The sequence below is a fragment of the Ptychodera flava genome, chromosome 1, assembly GCF_041260155.1.
Source record: "Ptychodera flava strain L36383 chromosome 1, AS_Pfla_20210202, whole genome shotgun sequence".
In the NCBI taxonomy this organism is placed as follows: Eukaryota; Metazoa; Hemichordata; class Enteropneusta; family Ptychoderidae; genus Ptychodera; species Ptychodera flava.
Window position 1 is genome coordinate 51,799,070 of NC_091928.1, and position 18,593 is coordinate 51,817,662.

Here is an 18,593-nt window from a genome sequence, read left to right on the forward strand (position 1 = left end):
GATGCCGTATGTTGTGGGTTCGAATCCGATTGAAAACTAGCCGTATTCACTCCCCATACTATTGAGAGCGCTTCTTTCTCTATCTGCGAATAATTCTTCTCTGCCTTTGTTAGCGATCTTGATGCATAGGATATTGGTCTTCTTGCCCATCGTCCATTGTGTGGGAGACCACTGCTCCTAATCCATCTGGTGAAGCATCGCCAATTTTGATGGGCAGGTTAGGATCATAATGCGCTAGCACTTTCTCTGATGTGATGAGTTTCTCGGCTTTCTTGAAAGCTTTATCACATTCATCAGTCCACTTGAACTTTCGACTTTTCTCGACTTTTCTCCAACAGTTGGTTCAGTGGATGCAATACCGTTGCTAGGTTTTGGTAGAAATCGATGATAATAATTTATCAATCCAAGGAAGGAGCAAACTTGACTGACGTCCTTCGGTCGGGGTGCATCGGTCACTGCTTTGACTTTCTCTTTCGGCATGTGGAGCCCATTTTGTTCGATGACATGTGAGCAGAATGTGGTTTCATCTTTGAAGAATTCGCATTTCTCCAAATTGACTTGTAAGTTATGCTCTTGAAGACATTTCAATACTTCTTCAATATTGGCTAAATGTTCGTCGTCATTTTTGCCTGTTATGATCATGTCATCAATGATGCACTTTGTGCGAGTAGCTCCTTACAGTACTTGATCCATGGACCGTTGCCATATTGCAGGTGCTGAGGCAATACCAAACACTAATCTGTTGTATCAGTATAGCCCTTTGTGTGTGTTGATGGTGAGATACTTCTTTGAGTCTTCATCCATCTCCATCTGATGATAGGCTTGACGCAAATCGATGCGTGTGAATTTCTTTCCACCTGCTAGGTCTGCAAAGATATCTTTAATACGTGGTAGTGGGTACTGATCTACCTTCAATATGGGTTGACTGTCGTCTTAAAATCTCAACATATACGTACTGCACCTGATTTCTTGGGAACTGGTACAATCGACGTTGCCCAATCACTGTGTCTTACTTTTGACAAAATACCTTCACTTTCAAGTCGGTCCAACTCTTTTTCCACTTTCGGACGTAGAGAGTATGGCACTTGGCGGCTTTCTAGAATTTAGGCGCTGCATTTTTCTCCATCAGTAGCTTTGCCTTGATTCCTTTTATAGCTCTGATGCTGTCTTTGAAAACTTGTGGGTATTTGTCTAGTATTGCTTTCAGCTTTTCATCAGTTGTTGTCTTTGTTGTCTTCTTTTCAACTTTAATTGCTTTCACTGCTTGGCGGTTGATTTCTTTAATTTTCTTCCACTTTATTTGTATTTTGCATAACCAGCTTCTTCCATCAGTGGCTTGCTTTTTGTCTTGCAGATATACAGCTCTAATTTAGACTTCTGGTCTTCTATTCAACCGTGACATCAAAGATACCCATAATGCCTAGCTTGTGCCCTGTAATGGCTCTCATGTTTACCTCGGCATCTTTCAGCTTTGCTCCCTTGAAATACTTGTCATAGTCATCTTTTGACAATAGAGAGATTGGGGATCTGGTGTCTATTTCCATGTTAATGAGTTTTGCATTTACTCGTGGTGTTACTCTTGCAGGTGACTGCCTTGTTTGTTTAAAGTCTTAACACTTGTGAGGCTTGAAACAAAGTCGCTGTCACTACTGTCTTCTTCTAAAGCATGCACCTTCTTGCTTTTGCTTTTCTGGAATTTCTTTTTGCTTTCTCCCTTCCCTTGTTTAGAACGGCAAGCACTTTGAATGTGTCCAGTTTTCTTACAGTTGTGACACTAAGTATCTTTGAATCTGCAGTCAGTTGGCTTATGGCCTTTCTTACCGCACAGATAGCAAGGCTTTGTCTTTCCTTGGGGATTACTGACCTTATTGACTTTGAGGTCTGGCATGCGGCTTTTCAAGTCGGGCTGCTTCATATCAGCTGACTCCATGGAGATGGCGATTTGCATAGCTTTCTCGAAAGATATGTCATCTTCCTGCAGTAATCTCTTCTGAATAGAGAATGTACGTAGACCGCAAACCAACTTATCACGGAGGGCTTGGTCCAAAAATGTACCAAACTTGCAGGTTTTTGATAGTCTCCGCAGTTCACATGCGTATGCCTTAATGGATTCGCTTTCTTTTTGATTTCTATACCAAAATGTGAATCTTTCATGCACCAACAATGGCTTCTGTTCATAGTGATTTTCAAGAATCTCAACAATTTCCTCGAATTGCTTGGATGTTGGCAATTCTGGAAATATCAAATTTTCTAACGTACCATACACTGTTGGTCCCAATAACGATAACAGACACGAAACTTTCCTGTCCTCTGGTACCTGATTGGCATTGAAATAGTGGGTGAGCCTCCTTGCATAAGCTGACCATGTTTCTAAACTGTCATCAAATGCATCTATGCGTCCCCAGCGTTCTGAAGATGGTCTTTCCATTCAGGCTGGCGCTGGAGCAGGAGAAATACTTCGACCCGGTGTTGATGGCTGATTGGTGACTACAGAGTTTTGTTCTGTATCACCCATGTAGACTACCAAGTAACTTTACTGACCTTTGTTCAACAGGGTGTGGCTCAAGTTCGACTCAAGGCAACTTTTTACCATCTTCCAGTTGAAACTTTGCAGGACTTGGTTACTCAGAGGTCAACTTCACTCAGGCTGTGCAGGGCGTCTTCTTTCACACACTTGTGGATCAAAAGAGCATCCTCGTCGCCAATTATGTTGTGTTTTAGTGCACTTTTGATTAGAGCAAAAGACACACGACTCACACAGTGTAGCCATTAACTACAATTCGGCTTTATTAACATAATCTCATAAGTAAACTACACGTCACCGGTTACTGTTGGATACTTGAGATAGTGTCTCATCCTGGTGGCTTCCATCAATTAACACTTGTTAATGTATATAGGGTGAATATACTACATTTAGCTTGGTTCCCAGTTGCTTGGTTCGTCTGATCAGAGCAGTTACTGTCTGGCAAAGCGGTCACCACACGATCTGAGCACCAGTCTATCAACTGCATGGCCTGACAGTCTAATGAAGTTCGTTCCTTCAATGTGTTCTTCTTTATATTTTTATGCCAACAGACTTGGAGCAACTTTATTAATAACAATGCCTTACTTCTGTGTTTGCATTAGAACACAAGTTCATTTGCTTTGTTGAGTGTAGACCATTCTGGATGGGAAACATCTGTGCGCAAGGGATAGGTATTTTTATCAAATGTTGGTGCTTACGTTTTTACTAAATGGGGGCGCAGCAAAATATTCAACTGTAGCAATAAATAGTAAAGAAGCATAAACAACTCAAATAGATCATAGACAACCATGTCAAACGCATTTTGAAATCACCTTGCAGACAACAAGATATGTAACTGCCGACGAAAATACGTACAATGCCAACTCGCCGGTAACTGTCTCCAAATTTCTATCATCCTGCAGTCTTCAGACAGAAGTGAAAGGATTTTAGCTCTACACGCTCGTCGTCATGTTTATTGACTTACCATTGTATTTGTAGTTGCTGTTAAAATTTGATAAATAATATTGATAAATATGAAACTAACCAAGAGCGTTTGCTTGACACGTAGATTTGTGACCATTAATAATGAGTAGCGTTTCTGATATACAAAGTTTACGCTCTGAGTTGGTTTCAAAATGTCGCCACCAAACAAATATTACATTATCAAATATTAACACCGACTACAAATACAATGGTACGTCTCAAACATATAGATGGGAGTGTAGAGCTAAGAATCCTTTCACTTCTATCTTAAGATTGCATGGTGCATGAAACTTAAGCAAAGGATATTACTTTCCACTCAAAATAATTTGTGTTAATTTAAATAGAAATAAATATGTATGTGTGTATGACTGTGTGTTTGTTCGTGTATGTGTCTGTCAGCCAGCCAGTCTGCCTGTGTTTTTTTTTTCTGCGTGTAGGCCCACTATGTCTCCCTTTGTGTTAACGGGTCTGTGTATCCGTGTGCGAGGCTGCTGCTATATTCGTATGTGTTATTGTATTTAGATTTCCTCCTAAATTCATACTCCTATTTTTCTTAACAGGATTCAAAGACTGCATTCTTCTATGCTGTTGATCATGAAAAAACAGAGAATATAAAACGACTCAAGAAATCACATGCCAGTTTCACACCGCATCTTCCAGTAAGTTTAGTTAGTTAGGTAACATAAAAAGGTCTCTTAAAGACTATGTCCTCTGATCCATTCGTGCTCCGGAACGCATCAGTAAAAAGCTTACACTGCATGAAAACCCAATAATTCAGATAAATTCACATTAATGAGTTGCCTGTATTATAGTATAATACACGTGAATTCACATGAATCCAGATGAATACAGGCTTGCTGAATACAAAAAATGGATTATTGACTGTATTCATCTGTATATGCACTCTTCAGCTAAAATACAGGCAATAATTCATGTTAATACAGTAAGTATTATAGGGTTTTTATGCAGTGTGGAGTATTTGTTTTACATTGCGTGGGATGGCTCCAGGTAAACTGGAAAACAGATATGGTGAGGAGAGCTTTTTTTACACAAAACGCTTTTGGCGCCCAAAGTTTTAGAAAAATACTTCTGATTCAGTGCGAATACGGATGCATACTTACATTCAACCCTTCTGTATTAAAAGAAGCTGAAGCAAATACACTTAACAATCTGTTAACTTTATACGACTTGCCGGGAAAAATTCGTCGGGCAAGTTTTGCTTTTTTTCATGACATTAAAGTAAGCTGTTAACACCAATAAGCAATCAATTCCCACTGAACTACATTTCAGATGATCTACCTCTGGTTTTAAGATGCTTTTCGTGTTCCCAAATCTTTCCCAACGTCATTTTCCCAAAGGAATAAACAATTACTTGTTGCTAGGTGTTTATCTGTCTCGTTTTATTACCATTACTTGTATGGACGTATTCTTACATCAAACATATGCACTACCAAATTAGTGCGATCTCATCTGACAAACGTCTGTACCTGTTATATATCTTTTCTAGCCAGACAAGTTAGAGGCAAGGACAGTTTACGATGCTGCTTCGGATTTTGGAACGACAAAATACTTGGAGGTATTACTGAAATCAGGATATTGTGTCGATGCCACTGACAGTGTAAGCTGCTTTCTTGATATTGATTTATAGTTAAATAAGTCTTGCGTTCAAGTAACATGAAAGGTAGAATTAATTAACTTTGATGTGTTTCAGTATCAAGTAGCAGTTGTTATTGTAACCGCTATTTTTCAAATAAGATAGCCGAAAATAGTCGGCTGAAAATATGGTTTAACCCCCAAAAAAATGCTACAAAAGTTTCTCAACGGTTTTCTATAGAGTCAAATGTGCTTAATAACATACTAAAAGTCTACCAAAATCTGACCACCGGAAACGTGTCATTTTCAAGATGGCGTCCAAAATGGCCGCCATATACTTAAAATGGCCATAACTACTTAAATATTAAAGCTAGACTAGTGATGTCTGTGTCTACCACCATGTTTGGTGGTTTAGGAATCCAGGTACAATATCTAGATTACAAGAAAGTGATCATAAGTCCCATAACATGCATATTTATACATGTATTAAAAATAATCACTGTCATATTCTTCATCCGGAACGTGTTGCTTATGTGGATTTTCACAATTTCCGAGGTTAGGTAGTAAAGGGAAAGCAACTCCACACATCGTTCATATTTGGATTGTTTGCGTTTTGTGTATGAAATTGTGTATAATATAAGTGCATCTCATGTTTGGCTGTTTTATGTAAAATGTTGCTTAGCCATGGCTAGACGTACCCGTAATCTACGTGTCTTGATGTTACTCCGCACTGGAGCGGAGAGACTAGTGTGACACTGCGATCCTTTGGCGCTACGTTTCGAAAACAGAGTTTTCTTCATCAGTCGCTTAAAATTCATTCTTGACTGGTGAGACGTGTTGAATGGTTGATTGTTTTTATTTGGTAGTATATTGTTCCACTTACGTTTGTTGTTCAAGTAGGGAAGCTAGAATGTCTACTGGTTGGTCTTCTTGTGTTTGTGTAGGTTCGCGTGAACCTGAGTTTGAGCTATTGTCGCTTTTGTGAAGTCTGGCGCTTATACGTGTATCGCCTATATTTCTGTTCCTTCTATATGCGATTATTGGTTGATTTTGGAACAGTTTTTTAGTGTTTCGTCTTTTTCAAGTCCGCTCCGGTTTTCTGTCAGGGTTTGCTTGATTTTTGTCGTTTCGATGTATGGGCTACATGTTGTTATGAAGACTACTGTATTGTTTGTGGTGTTCTTTCTTTCTTTTTGTTGTCCAAGCTGTTTTTTCTGCTTTTATGATCTGTTTCTCTGATAATGCGTTCTATTTCATTTTTTATATCGTCGATCTTATAATTTTTCACTGAATTGTGTGACTTTCTGTGTAAAATCGGCTTCCTTGTTGCATGTTCTGATGTATCGTAATGTTTCACCTTTGATCAGACCTTTCAATGTTGCTGGCGGATGGCATGAGTTTCTTTGTAAGGACTGGAATGCATCTGTTGGTTTTGTGTGTGTCTTGGTGTCGAGAATGTTCTTATTGTTGTATCGACGACCTTTGTAGATAGTCGGGTCTAATTATGTGATTTCTTAAAGGAGCTTCCAACGAAAATTTGAAAGTAGGATGCATTTTGTTGATGTTTCATATATATTCATTGAGTTCGTGTTGTGTTCCGATGAAAATCAGAAAAAATCGTCCCTGAACCTCAGCAAGGTCGGTATTTGTTGTTTGTGTTTCTGTATTATTCTCATTTCTGTCTCGTGAAATGTAATATCTGCTATTTCCGAAGACGAGAGAGACCCCATAGAGCATCCCATATTTGCCGGTAGAATTCATCGTTGAATTCAAATATTGTTTTTAAGATTATTTCTAGCAGAGCTATCATGTATTTCGTTGGTGGTGCTTGATTATGTAATTGTATGATGATCCTTCCTGATTTAATGCTCTGCTGACTAATTCAACTGCCTCATTATTTGGTGTATTCGTATACATTGAAATTACATCTAGTGTTACTAGTGTCGCATTTGCCGGTGCTTTGATTGTCCTAATTTTCCGTATAAAGTCTGTTGTATCTTTGATGTATGTTGGTTGTTACTTGACGAATTGTTTGAGAAAGTGGTCAATGAATTCTGGTATGGGAAATGTTGGACTGGAGCTTCCACTTATAATTTGCCGCCCTACGAGCTTAGTTCCTGGTGGCGGCATTTTATGTATTTATTTATTTTTTGGTAGAAGGTACCAAAGAGGTTTTCTTATTTTTCTATTGACTGGATTCAAATATTCATATATGGGATAGTCAATATGTTTTTCATTGTACATTTCTGTTTTGAGATTGTGTATGTCTTCTATTGTAGTGTTTGTGTCATCTATTGCCAATTTTGTGTACATCGTTGATCGCTAAGTTGACGTTGGCATTCTCTTATGTAATCATCAGTGTTTAAAACTGCTGTCCCCGTCCTTTATCAAACGGTTTGATGGTTATCTTCTTGCTTTTCGATAGCGTTTTCAACGCCATTTTTTCTGTATGTGTCATGTTTGTGTTTCGAATAGGTGTGTAAACAATAGCCAATTTCGTCGCTTCCAAATAATTTTCTAGCTTTGAGTTCTCAGTTGTATGTGGGATCCATTTGTAGTTCATTTTGAATGGGTGTTGTACGGTTATCAAAGATCATCAAACAATTACATAATCAAGCAGCAAGCAACGAAATACATGATAGCTCTGCTAAAAATACTTAAAAAACAAAATATTTGAATTCAACGATGAATTCTACCGGCAAATATGGGATGCTCTATGCAGATATTACATTTTACGAGACAGAAATGAGAATAAAGAGAAACACAAACAACAAATACCGACCTGGCTGAGGTTCAGGGAAGATGTTTTTCTGACTTTCATCGGAACACAACACGAACTCAATGAATTCATATCAAACATCAACAACATGCATCCTACTTTCAAATTTTCGTTTGAAAGCTCCTCTCAAGAAATCATATATTTAGACCTGACTATCTACAAAGGTCGTCGATACAACAAAAGGAACATTCTCGACAACAAGACACACATAAAACCAATAGATACATTCCAGTTCTTACAAAGAAACTCATGTCATACGGCAGCAACATTCAAAGGTCTTATCAAAGGTGAAACATTACGATACATCAGAACATGCAACAACGAAACCGATTTTACACAGAAAGTCACACAATTTAGTGAAAAATTCCAAGACCGACAATATAAAAAAAACGCAATTATACGGTGTCGCTCATATTTGATCCGAATTGGAACATACTAGAATGGGTACCAAAGATCAACAATAAATGTTGTTTCTATCTGTTCAGTGCAGGAAAATTCTACGTTGATGTTATGACAATGATTTCTGCACAGTACAAACAGAAAAACAACAAGAATTATTTAAACCAGAAATACAAGAATGACAAAAGTAAATAAGGTCTGAAACTGTAGGTACTGGAGGTCAACCTTAGCAACATGCATAGCAGAAACTGCTAGATCCCTCTTAGTTTGAGCAGGTCCGTTAATTTCTAACAGTTCATAAACAATGGCAGGAAATAACTCAAGGTCAGTGGAGTAGCCTGCTTCAGTCACTGGCATGCCACCACTCCTGCACATTGCAGGATTTCCTTTTCTCACCTCATTTGCACATTTTTTTACACTGACGTGTTCATTTGAACAGCGTCACATCTAAAACTCTGCATCTACCTGTACACCAATTACTGAGATGGTAGCTTCGGCGGTATGGGAGCTTTTGCGTGTGACGGACATACATCCGCACATACATACCCACATACATACATACAGACATACAGACGCCACCGAATCACCATATAAGCTCTTTTTGGTATATATATATATACATACGAAATACAAGCTAAAATGGAATAGAACGCATTATCAGAGAAACAGATCATAAAAGCAGAAAAAGACAGCTTGAACAACAAAAAGAAAGAAAGAACACCACAAACAATACAGTAGTCTTCATAACAACATATAGCCCATACATCGAAACGACAAAAATCAAGCAAACCCTGGAGTGGACTTGAAAAAGACGAAACACTAAAAAACTTTTCCAAAATCAACCAACAATCGCATATAGAAGGAACAGAAATAAAGGCGACACACTTATAAGCGCCAGACTCACAAAAGCGACAACAGCTCGAACTCAGGTTCACACGAGCCTACACAAACACAAGAAGACCAAACAGTAGATATTCTAGCTTACCTACTTGAACAACAAACGTATGTTGAACAATATACTACCAAATAAAAACAATCAACCATCAAACAGTCTCACAAGTCAAGAATGAATTTTAAGCGACTGATGAAGAAAACTCTGTTTTCGAAACGTAGCGCCAAAGGATCGCAGTGTCACGCTAGTCTCTCAGCTTCAGTGCGGAGTAACATCAAGACACGTAGATTACGGGTACGTCTAGCCATGGCTATTAGCCATTAAAGCAAAATTTTACATAAAACAGCCAAACATGAGATGCACTTATATTATACACAATTTCATACACAAAACGCAAACAATCCAAATATGAACGATGTGTGGAGTTGCTTTCCCTTTACTACCTAACCTCGAAAATTGTGAAAATCCACATAAGCAACACGTTCCGGATGAAGAATATGACAGTGATTATTTTTAATACATGTATAAATATGCATATTATGGGACTTATGATCACTTTCCTATAATCTAGATATGGTACCTGGATTCCTAAACCACCAAAACATGGTGGTAGACACAGACATCACTAGTCTAGCTTTAATATTTAAGTAGTTATGGCCATTTTAAGTATATGGCGGCCATCTTGGACGCCATCTTGAAAATGACACGTTTCCAGTGGTTAGATTTTGGTAGACTTTTACTATGTTATTAAGCATATTTGACTCTATAGAAAACCGTTGAGAAACCTTTTGTAGCAATTTTTTTAGGGTAAGGTCCCTTTTTTGCATAAATGCAGCCAACTAAAATATAACAATGTAGCAAGTATGTAGCAGCCTAGTTCAAAAGTTTTAAACAAATAAAAACGGTCATACTCTGTCTCGTTTGTTACTGGTGACTGTTTTTCTAAATCCATGTTGAACTGGCAGTAGAGTTGCCATGAAATTGACCTTTAAATGTACACTAGTGGTCTTGGGGTGTTTGTGTTGCATTGCTATTTTAGCAAGTGACTTATTAAGGGATTTGACTAGTGTTGTGCCAAATCGTTAAATTGTTTCTGTAGCATTCATTTTATTTCTATACTCATGTAAAAACCATGAAATCCAACGGAGTCGATGTTCTGCCTTTAATGTCTTTTGGGTTTTCATATGGTTATTAAGGTCAACCGGGAAACATATATATCTGCTCTTTAGTGGCCCTATATTATATAAATCGCATTGGATTACATGAAATGACCGCTATGAAGTTCTGGTTTCTGTTAAATGGTGATTCCTGAGATAAAGTTTACTATATTTTCTTCAGGATGGTACAACACCATTACACCTTGCCTCCAAGGAAAATAAAGAGGAAGCCATAGTTCATCTTGTTAACCATGGTGCAATCGTTGATATCCTAGACAAGGTGAATGAATATATAATGATAGTATAACAATACTAACATATTACGAAAACGATTTGTAAAGTGCTAAGGTTAATATACGTTACAATAAGCATTAAACGTTCGATTTTGAAAATGAAAGTTGTGTTGTGAATTGCAATATTTTCAAAGTCTCATTATAGGGTAGTTGCATGTCATGTTGCTCAAATTTTAGCACTTGTTGGTCTGGGATAGCTATTTTCGCAATCTTTCCTGTAATTATTTTCCATGCAGCTTTATTAAGTACCTCTAAACAACATTATTTGCTATGAAATACGTAATAATGTAAATACTACCAAAAAATTGTCAAGACAATGAGCAGTAACAAGTTTAAGTCGCCATTGTGGTCTTTGCTGGCCTGTGCAGCTTGAATATGTAGATGGCTTCTGCTCCACTGATCACAATCAGGTAGTTGCAAAGTTATCTCTCCTAAAACTACAGTGTCTCAAATACGAATTTACGAATTGTGAACTGATTAAAACTTCAACTAAGGATTTGCTGAAAGACCTTGACAGCACTACATTGTTCTCTGGTCCTCCATGTAATTTAAATGATTCCGTTTACACCTATAATTCAGAACTTCGTGAACTTCTTGACAAGCGTGCACAATGATCAAACGTATCGTCAGTATAAGACCGAATTGTAAATTATATACACACGAAATCGCAATCGCCAAAAAAAACTAGACGTTCTGCTTAGTTACACGCCTTACACGAGTATGGATTATATCGGTATAAAATTGAGTTTATGGACAGGAGTGTTGAAACTAGTTGCAATAATTCTTAATCAAAGGTCGTTCTCTGGCAGTGATGTACGTCGACTTTTTACCTACCTCAAGCTTACATAACAATGTCAGCATCTCGTTTTTTCTGCTTCCATGTTGGCCGATCAACCAGATGTGTTTTGAAGTTGATTTCCAGTCTTTTTCCCGGCTTGCTTAGTAGCCATAGTACATGAAATAACTACTACCTACACGTACTCTAGCTTATCTTTCAGTGTCCATGTAAGGCAGTTTGTGTGATGCGGGAAAAAATCTGAAACACACAAATTTTGCAGCCGATGTGCTGATACTGTTACTCCAGGAAACATCCCCCTCAATTTGATTGCCTTTGCGATGTCTCAGCTGAGAAGATGCAAGCAGCTCTGATAGCGAGCAATCAGGAAAGGAAGCTGATATAGGTCGACTTACGACCAAAGTATGTATAGCAAGTGATAAGGTGAAGCAGTATGTTGTTGCCTGCACGGATCAGTGGTGCCTTAGTATCCGTGCCCCTTTCCAATGTTAACCATGATTGTATCAAATCCATTATCACCCGTTAATGCAAACACGTGACACAGAGACAAACGTTTGGCCGAAATCTAGGAGGGATGGTACATCCAGGCGTCACCACCTTTCCCTTGAGGACATGCGCAGATTTGAATGGCCTGGGGCAGTGTGTTACTAGGATGCATATATTGCCCAAGCGGGAGCATCGAGGCATTCTAGCAGCTTTGACGGTGGTATAGGGTCCCTTAAGGAAGCCCACTGCACATTTGGCAGCTTGCTACTGAGCACGCACTGGAGGCCTATGACAGTACCTGCTTCCCAAATAATGGCTAAACTGCACACAAGTGGCCGAGGAGGCCCCTCCCAGGGCCGGTGAGGTGACCACATGCCATTGGATGAGATCCGGTGGTGTTTATCCATAGTTCCTATTATTTTTTATCTCTAGGGTCCACATTTCTGCTGTTGCACTGTTTTTATAGTCTACAGGGAATCAAAGTCGGTTCTCAGTTATTTAAGTGCCATACTCTTCATCCCAAGCGCCTCCGGTGTACCACATTGAGAGTGTCTAGCTGTGTTTTGATGTAGATCTGGTACGCATTGCTCCTCCATCTGCTTTTTATCTTGATGAGCCAATCAGGCAGGCCGACTAAGTCGTAGCAGAACCATGACGTAAACTATGAATGGCATATAGCGTTAACAGTTCCTGCTGGCATTGATTCATTCTTTGTTGCGTGAGCCCCACACCAACAGCAAATCAAAATGCTGGTTCCCCGGGACACACAAACCTTCATATTTTCCATAGGCGTAGACCGAACACACAGAGGTCCATTAAAGTGCATTATATTACCATGCTCGGTCTGTCGCATTTTAATTGATCGAGCTGGACCACGTGACTGACCACAAATACACATTAATGGTTTGTTTACATGCCCGTGAATATGAATAATAAGATTAACAACTCAAAAAGTCGTAACTTTACAGCTCAAACGTAAATCATAATCAATCACAAAATAAAATGGAGCACTTGTAGGTCAAGTTGAGATACGTTTTTTCTGAAAATATCTCCATATTTGCAAATTTGTGTTACAGCGCTTGTGACAGGACGTCGCGTATTGCGCAGTGTATTTGGCCTAGTTGTCGTTCGCTTCTGAAATTTTCGGAAATTTTGACGGTTTCCATGGGTTTGCTGATAATAATATTTAATAATAATATAATATTTATTGCTTTAAAAATGCCTTCCATGTAAAAGACATCTCAAGGCGCATTACATTTCAGTTATAAAAAATAGAGCAATGAAAATGGTTAAAAATCACACAAGTGATAATATAATGGAAATAACAGACTCTGCTCTGACCATTAATGTTTATTTATGGGCGCGGGCTCGAGGAAAGGCAAATTAACGGGCGAGGCTGCTATTTTTTTGCATTTCTTGCCCAGTAATAAACGTTAATGGTAAGCGCATCGCACGTTATTTCTATAATAGGTAGTATATCCTTGGGTGTATTGGTCTGTCTTGGATGATTTTGTTTTTATTTCAAACACGTCTGTTAGCACTTTGTCCCAGAAAAGTAATGTAATGTTCACATTGAATTGCATTGACATTTGCAAGGTGAATTTCCTCACTCTCAGGAAGCTGTAGAATGCCATCTTGAAGCTAGCCCACCTCAAGTGTCTGTTGTTATCAAAGTGTTGTTGTGCTGGCATAGGCATATCTCAAGCCATTGAAACTGGTCAATGGCGATAACTAGTCGTAGATTACGCACTTCTCTGACACCTGATTCATCGCAGTGTCCGTTGCATCACGTGCATCACTATATTATCTATATACCTATGTTCAATATGTGGTGCATCACCGTGGCAAGGACAACTTAATGGTTTTGTATGCCAGTCCTCGTTTTGCCAGGCTATTCACAAAGAGTATGGCTGTCCTGACTGTAATGTTTTTAGGGCGCTAATGGCTCTAAGTCTATCCTACCTGGTACGTGCATCGTGTATTTTCTGTGACACTGTTCTGGATGTAGGCTGTCACTACCTCTGTGAGTAATTGCATAGTAGGCAATACGGATGCATGTATGTCAGCATAGGCATAGGGCAGGAGTCTGCTTCAGGCATTAATGTTCTGAATCTTTGCATTTGTGAACGAGAAAGTGAATCAGCAATTGATTTGTCAATTTTATTGACATTGGCGATCACAACGTTGAAATTTCCTGTGGCTGCCTCATAAAAATGCTTCTTACTAGGTACATGATGTCAGGACACCTTGTCATGCTCTTTTCCGGATAAGCACAGCAGTTTGATTGTCACAGTGAAACAGCAAGCGGCGGTCTTGCCAGCGATGCCCCGAAATTGGACAAGCAATGGGTATATGGCACATATCCACACATTCGATTGAGGCTTGCAAAGAACCTGCCAGGCGACGATGAACAGTGAACTTTGTAAAAGCTACCAGATCGGACTTTGCCAGAAGCATCAGTGTAGAGGTCAAGTCACAAGGCAGTGCCCATTTCATTTCGAGGAATGAAGCAGTGCCATTCCATATTAGTAGGAAGTAGCACCACCGCAATACATCAATGCAGAAGGCGTCGGACAGCATGATTATGGCACTCAGTTGGCATGTGGATGTACTCAAGTTGGTCCTGCAGCGGAGGAAAATGCGTCCTGCTTGATGCATTTACATAGAAAGGTGAGGTTGCCGATGAAGGACAAAGCTCCGATTTTCTGCACGATTGTCAGTGCAGCCAGGTGGGGAGTGTTTGAAGTGGATTCTGTGGCTTATCGTCCTCCAGGTGGAGCCTTATAGTAAGTGTCCAAGGTGATGCCCCAGAACATGATGATGTATTGTGGTCCTTCAATCTTTTCCAGTAGGTATTGCTAGGTAGTCGCAAGTGTTGAGCTTGGAGTCGAGGAAGTGCTAACATTGAGGGGATTTAGGGTCCCAGCTCAAAGTCATCTAGGTAATGCGTAAGTCGTGTGAGTTTGCTTTGCGTTTGATGATTAAGAGGATAGCTTCGGCCAGGCGGTTGAATAGGAATGGAGCGGAGTAGAGGCCCAAGGGTAGTAAGTCATTGAAGGAGAAGAGCCCCTGCCATTTGAAGCTGAGGAGGTGCCAGTCCGTTTTACATGGGCAGAAATTGAATGCGTGTTTAAGCTCCTGTTTTGTACGGAGTTCACTCATGCCAAGTCTTTGTGTGACTGCAACAGCATTGTCCGCTCTTGAGTAGAAGAGGGTGTAGTACTCTTTGTTGATGTTGTGGTTGACACTATGGTTCCTTGGCTGTGATAAGTCCATGATTATAAGGAGGCCACCTGATTTTTGGGCTGCATTCAGAGTGAGGCTAAAACAAAGTCGGTTAATGGTTGCATGGGAATGGACCTATTGTGTCGCTAAGGTCCATTCCTCCATTGTTGCATTCAGGACAGCATCAGGATCATTCATCCCTGACTAGGCATTTTGGGTGTAACATGGTGCACGAGTCCCACTGAAGCCGATGTTAGCACCGTGAATGATATCATAAGGTTGGGTGTGAACTGTGCGTGTGCACGGTGTTACAGAGTAATTAGCAAGATTGATTTGTTTTGTTGGTGGTAGCGTTGTGAGTGTTAAAGAGTTACCGGTCGCACACTCAAAAAAGGCTGGGAGGTCTCTTGTTTGATATGTCGGTAGTGTTGCGGGGCATTGAGCTCACTCGCAACATTGCATAGTCCACAATGTTGGAAGGGGGTGGACTGGGAGATGAGCGAGCATTGGACCGGGAGGTGACCAAGTCGGACGGAGCGGCAAGCATTGCAGGAACCCTGACAATGATTGTTGTTGGTGACAGTCCTCCAGCAGATGCACTGGTGGGCTGAACGTGCTAGTTGAATGCAAAAACAGATGTCGAGTTGGAAGTACTTTTGGCCGGCGTCAAACGCAGTTCACAGAGAGTTAAGTCAACAACAGTTGCAATGCCGGCTTCTTTCTGTTTGGCAATGTAGTCTGCCGTTCCTGGACCGGCTGACTCGGTGATGGCTGTCGGTGCTTCAATGGCAGGGTTGGTAGGCAGTTTAAGTAAATTTCTGTCGAAGCTGACTGAAGCAGGTACCTGAGCATCACGTCGACCTCGTCTATGAGCTGAAAGCCATGTGCATGCAGCCTTTACTTCTCCTTGTTTTGACCATGGTTTAAGTTTTATGATGTGAACTTGAGCGTGGTAACTGCTGAAAAGGACCCATGGAAGAACTAATATGTGAATGGGCGATGACTCAGCACAGATGACGCAAGTAGTGTTGGTTGGGATACTTCTAAATTACGTAGAGCTAGTTATAAGGTGAAGGAGTGTTTGGTTGCCTGCACGAATCAGTGATCTTTGCGTTAGCCTCTGCACCCCTTCCCAATGTTAACCATTATCATAGCAAAGCGATAATAACCCAGTAATATACTTATTTCATGGTATATTCTAGAATAGAAAATCATTTGATTATACAGTGTGACTATCTTCCCTACCGAGACTTTTTACACAACACTTTAAAGATACAATCATCCATGATTGATATTATAAAAGGATTTTGTGCGATATAATCTGTGACTAACAACGAAGACAAAGCGTTTAATATTTGTACCCAACAGTGTACATATAAGCATTTTGTGCTACAAAAGTTCTTTAACCAAAAGTCCTTTTGCGCCCGGCCATCGCACGGCAGTGCCTGCAAATATATGTCCTGGCTACAGTAGCAATCGTCTTACACTTTCGATGATCTGCCCTGAGTAGTAGATAGTCACTTCGCACCCCATGAGGCTTAAGGAATGAACCAGAGGTTTCCTGTACTTCCATTTTCACATAATAAATCCGATCTGCTTTGAAAATGTTAGTTTATTTTCTTGTGGTCCAGATTAACTTAAGCATCCGATATTGGTGCAGGTGATATCACGTGTAATCTGTGTCTTTGACACAGATGTGTTTTGTAGACCTGCCACACTGCTCCTGCTAGCCTCATGGTCAGACGTAGCATATCCCTTGAAACCATTTTTCTCTCTGCTTATCGGCTCCTTCCCTGCATAGCCACACAGTCTCAACCAGTCTTCGTTCTACAACTTTAGTCATTCAGTTCTCATAGTTTGCTGTGTGCAGACTGTCGTCAATTTCTCGCCTCCTTTGTTTCTTCATACCTTCCACTCGACGGCCAGAGGACAACACTGATAAAGCCGATGCATCAGCGAATTCCATTGCTTGAACTACATCTCTGGCACAATCCCTAGCTCATGACTACTGCGTTGGGCGAGTCGCATGCTGGCTAGCGACCAACCAAGTTATACAAAAAATCTTAGCTGGTTTCAAAGTGCCATCATCAAAACAAATATTATTCATCGAATTTCAAATCCATCTAGAATTATAGTACAATGGTACGTCCCAACACCATAAAAGAGAAAACATTATAACGGTAAAAGCAGTCTGACGATTGCTTGACTCATGAAGCTTAAGTAGCAGAAGATAAATAATTTGTACTTGAGCTTATGAATTATTATTGGTAATGCACTGCTTTAAGTATAGAGCGCTGTATAAATAGTAAGTATGTGATCTGCTGAATTTTCTTATCGCTCACAAGATTTTTTTTGTTATCAACATTATATGCAATTCAGAATGTTTAATGATCTTTGTCCAATAACAGAATCAACGAACAGCATTACACCATGCTGTATTAAATTCAAACTTTGAAGCAACTAGGCTGCTATTAAGGAATAAATCGAAAACTGATCTTGCGGATGTGGTGAGTATTTTTTGTAAATCTATATACATAATGTCGCAAACTTGTTCACTTTAATATACATTAGGAATTAGACGGACAGCAACAGAAAAATGAAAAGTATGTATAAATATAGAGTTATTTCGATTTAGATAAAAGCCTGCGTAAGGCTGTTTGGATTTTCTCTTGCATTCTCTCTGTTTTCTTTATTTCAGGATCAAAAAACACCACTGTACATAGCTCTAGAACTTAAAGATCAACAAATCGTAAGAGAGCTGTTAGACGTTGGGAGCACTATTCATCTTGAAAATGTACGTATTTAAATTACTGTGAGAAAGGATATAACTTGATGCGTTCTTCCGTATTTACCTTACTAAAATGCGAAAGGATACCACTAACCTTGTATGTATTGTGCATGTAACATAGTTACAACCCGACAAGAAAGCTTCTTGGACAGTTTAGTTCAAAGAAATGTTTTCAATGGAAAGGTTGGTATTTTCTTAATACTCAGAAGTCTTCACCGTTTTGACATTAGGAAAGAATGGAAGATGAAAGTCTATAAGTCTGACATTGTGTATAATCACTCTGGTATTGATACTACTTAATTTGATCAGTGCTATTATTACATTTATTGATATTTACATATTTGTCTTGTTCTATGACGAGCACGGTTTTAAACCTTTCTTTTTCTATCAGGATTTCAAATCCAACGTATCGCAGGTATACTGGGCAGCAAAAAATGACAAGAAATCTATGGTAGAAACACTTCACAAGTGTGGTGTCGACATGGACGGGGTAGTCGTGGTCGAGGTAAGCTCACCTACTGTACTTTTAATTTTCTGCTTAAATAGATAAAAAATTTATCTCTTCACCTGTGATTGTCTTTAATAAATTGTTTCAGGAGGGGAAAACTCCTCTACATCTTGCATCTGCTGAAGGCAGTGAAGAAACAGTTCAAATACTATTGGAAAATGGAGCAAATGTCGATGTGTACTGCAAGGTA

General features: G+C 39.5%; 2 protein-coding genes across 2 annotated transcripts in view; one reads left to right on the plus strand and one right to left on the minus strand.

Moving 5' to 3' along the window:
* Positions 1 to 1,385: 1,385 nt before the first annotated feature.
* On the minus strand, positions 1,386 to 2,428 carry LOC139145627 (uncharacterized). Its single transcript, XM_070716903.1, has 2 exons — positions 1,822 to 2,428; positions 1,386 to 1,501 (listed from the first exon to the last, which is right to left on the minus strand). Exons 1-2 carry the CDS (start codon positions 2,426 to 2,428, stop codon positions 1,386 to 1,388), a joined length of 723 nt encoding a protein of 240 aa, XP_070573004.1.
* Positions 2,429 to 3,695: 1,267 nt separating this feature from the next.
* Positions 3,696 to 18,593, plus strand: part of LOC139145636 (ankyrin-3-like) — a 64,899-nt gene continuing 50,001 nt past the window's right edge. The window contains exons 1-8 of the mRNA XM_070716914.1: positions 3,696 to 3,725; positions 4,048 to 4,146; positions 4,995 to 5,105; positions 10,489 to 10,587; positions 17,516 to 17,614; positions 17,806 to 17,901; positions 18,287 to 18,400; positions 18,492 to 18,590. Coding sequence (XP_070573015.1) covers positions 3,696 to 3,725; positions 4,048 to 4,146; positions 4,995 to 5,105; positions 10,489 to 10,587; positions 17,516 to 17,614; positions 17,806 to 17,901; positions 18,287 to 18,400; positions 18,492 to 18,590 — 747 coding nt within the window. The remainder of the gene's footprint in view (positions 3,726 to 4,047; positions 4,147 to 4,994; positions 5,106 to 10,488; positions 10,588 to 17,515; positions 17,615 to 17,805; positions 17,902 to 18,286; positions 18,401 to 18,491; positions 18,591 to 18,593) is intronic.

Coding starts and splice junctions, on each gene's coding strand:
- LOC139145627 (XM_070716903.1), bottom strand. CDS start 2,428: ATGGAAAGACCATCTTCAGAACGCTGGGGACGCATAGATGCATTTGAT. Junction 1,502..1,821: donor AAAGCCTTGCTATCTGTGCG/GTAAGAAAGGCC, acceptor TATTGTCAAAAG/ATGACTATGACAAGTATTTC.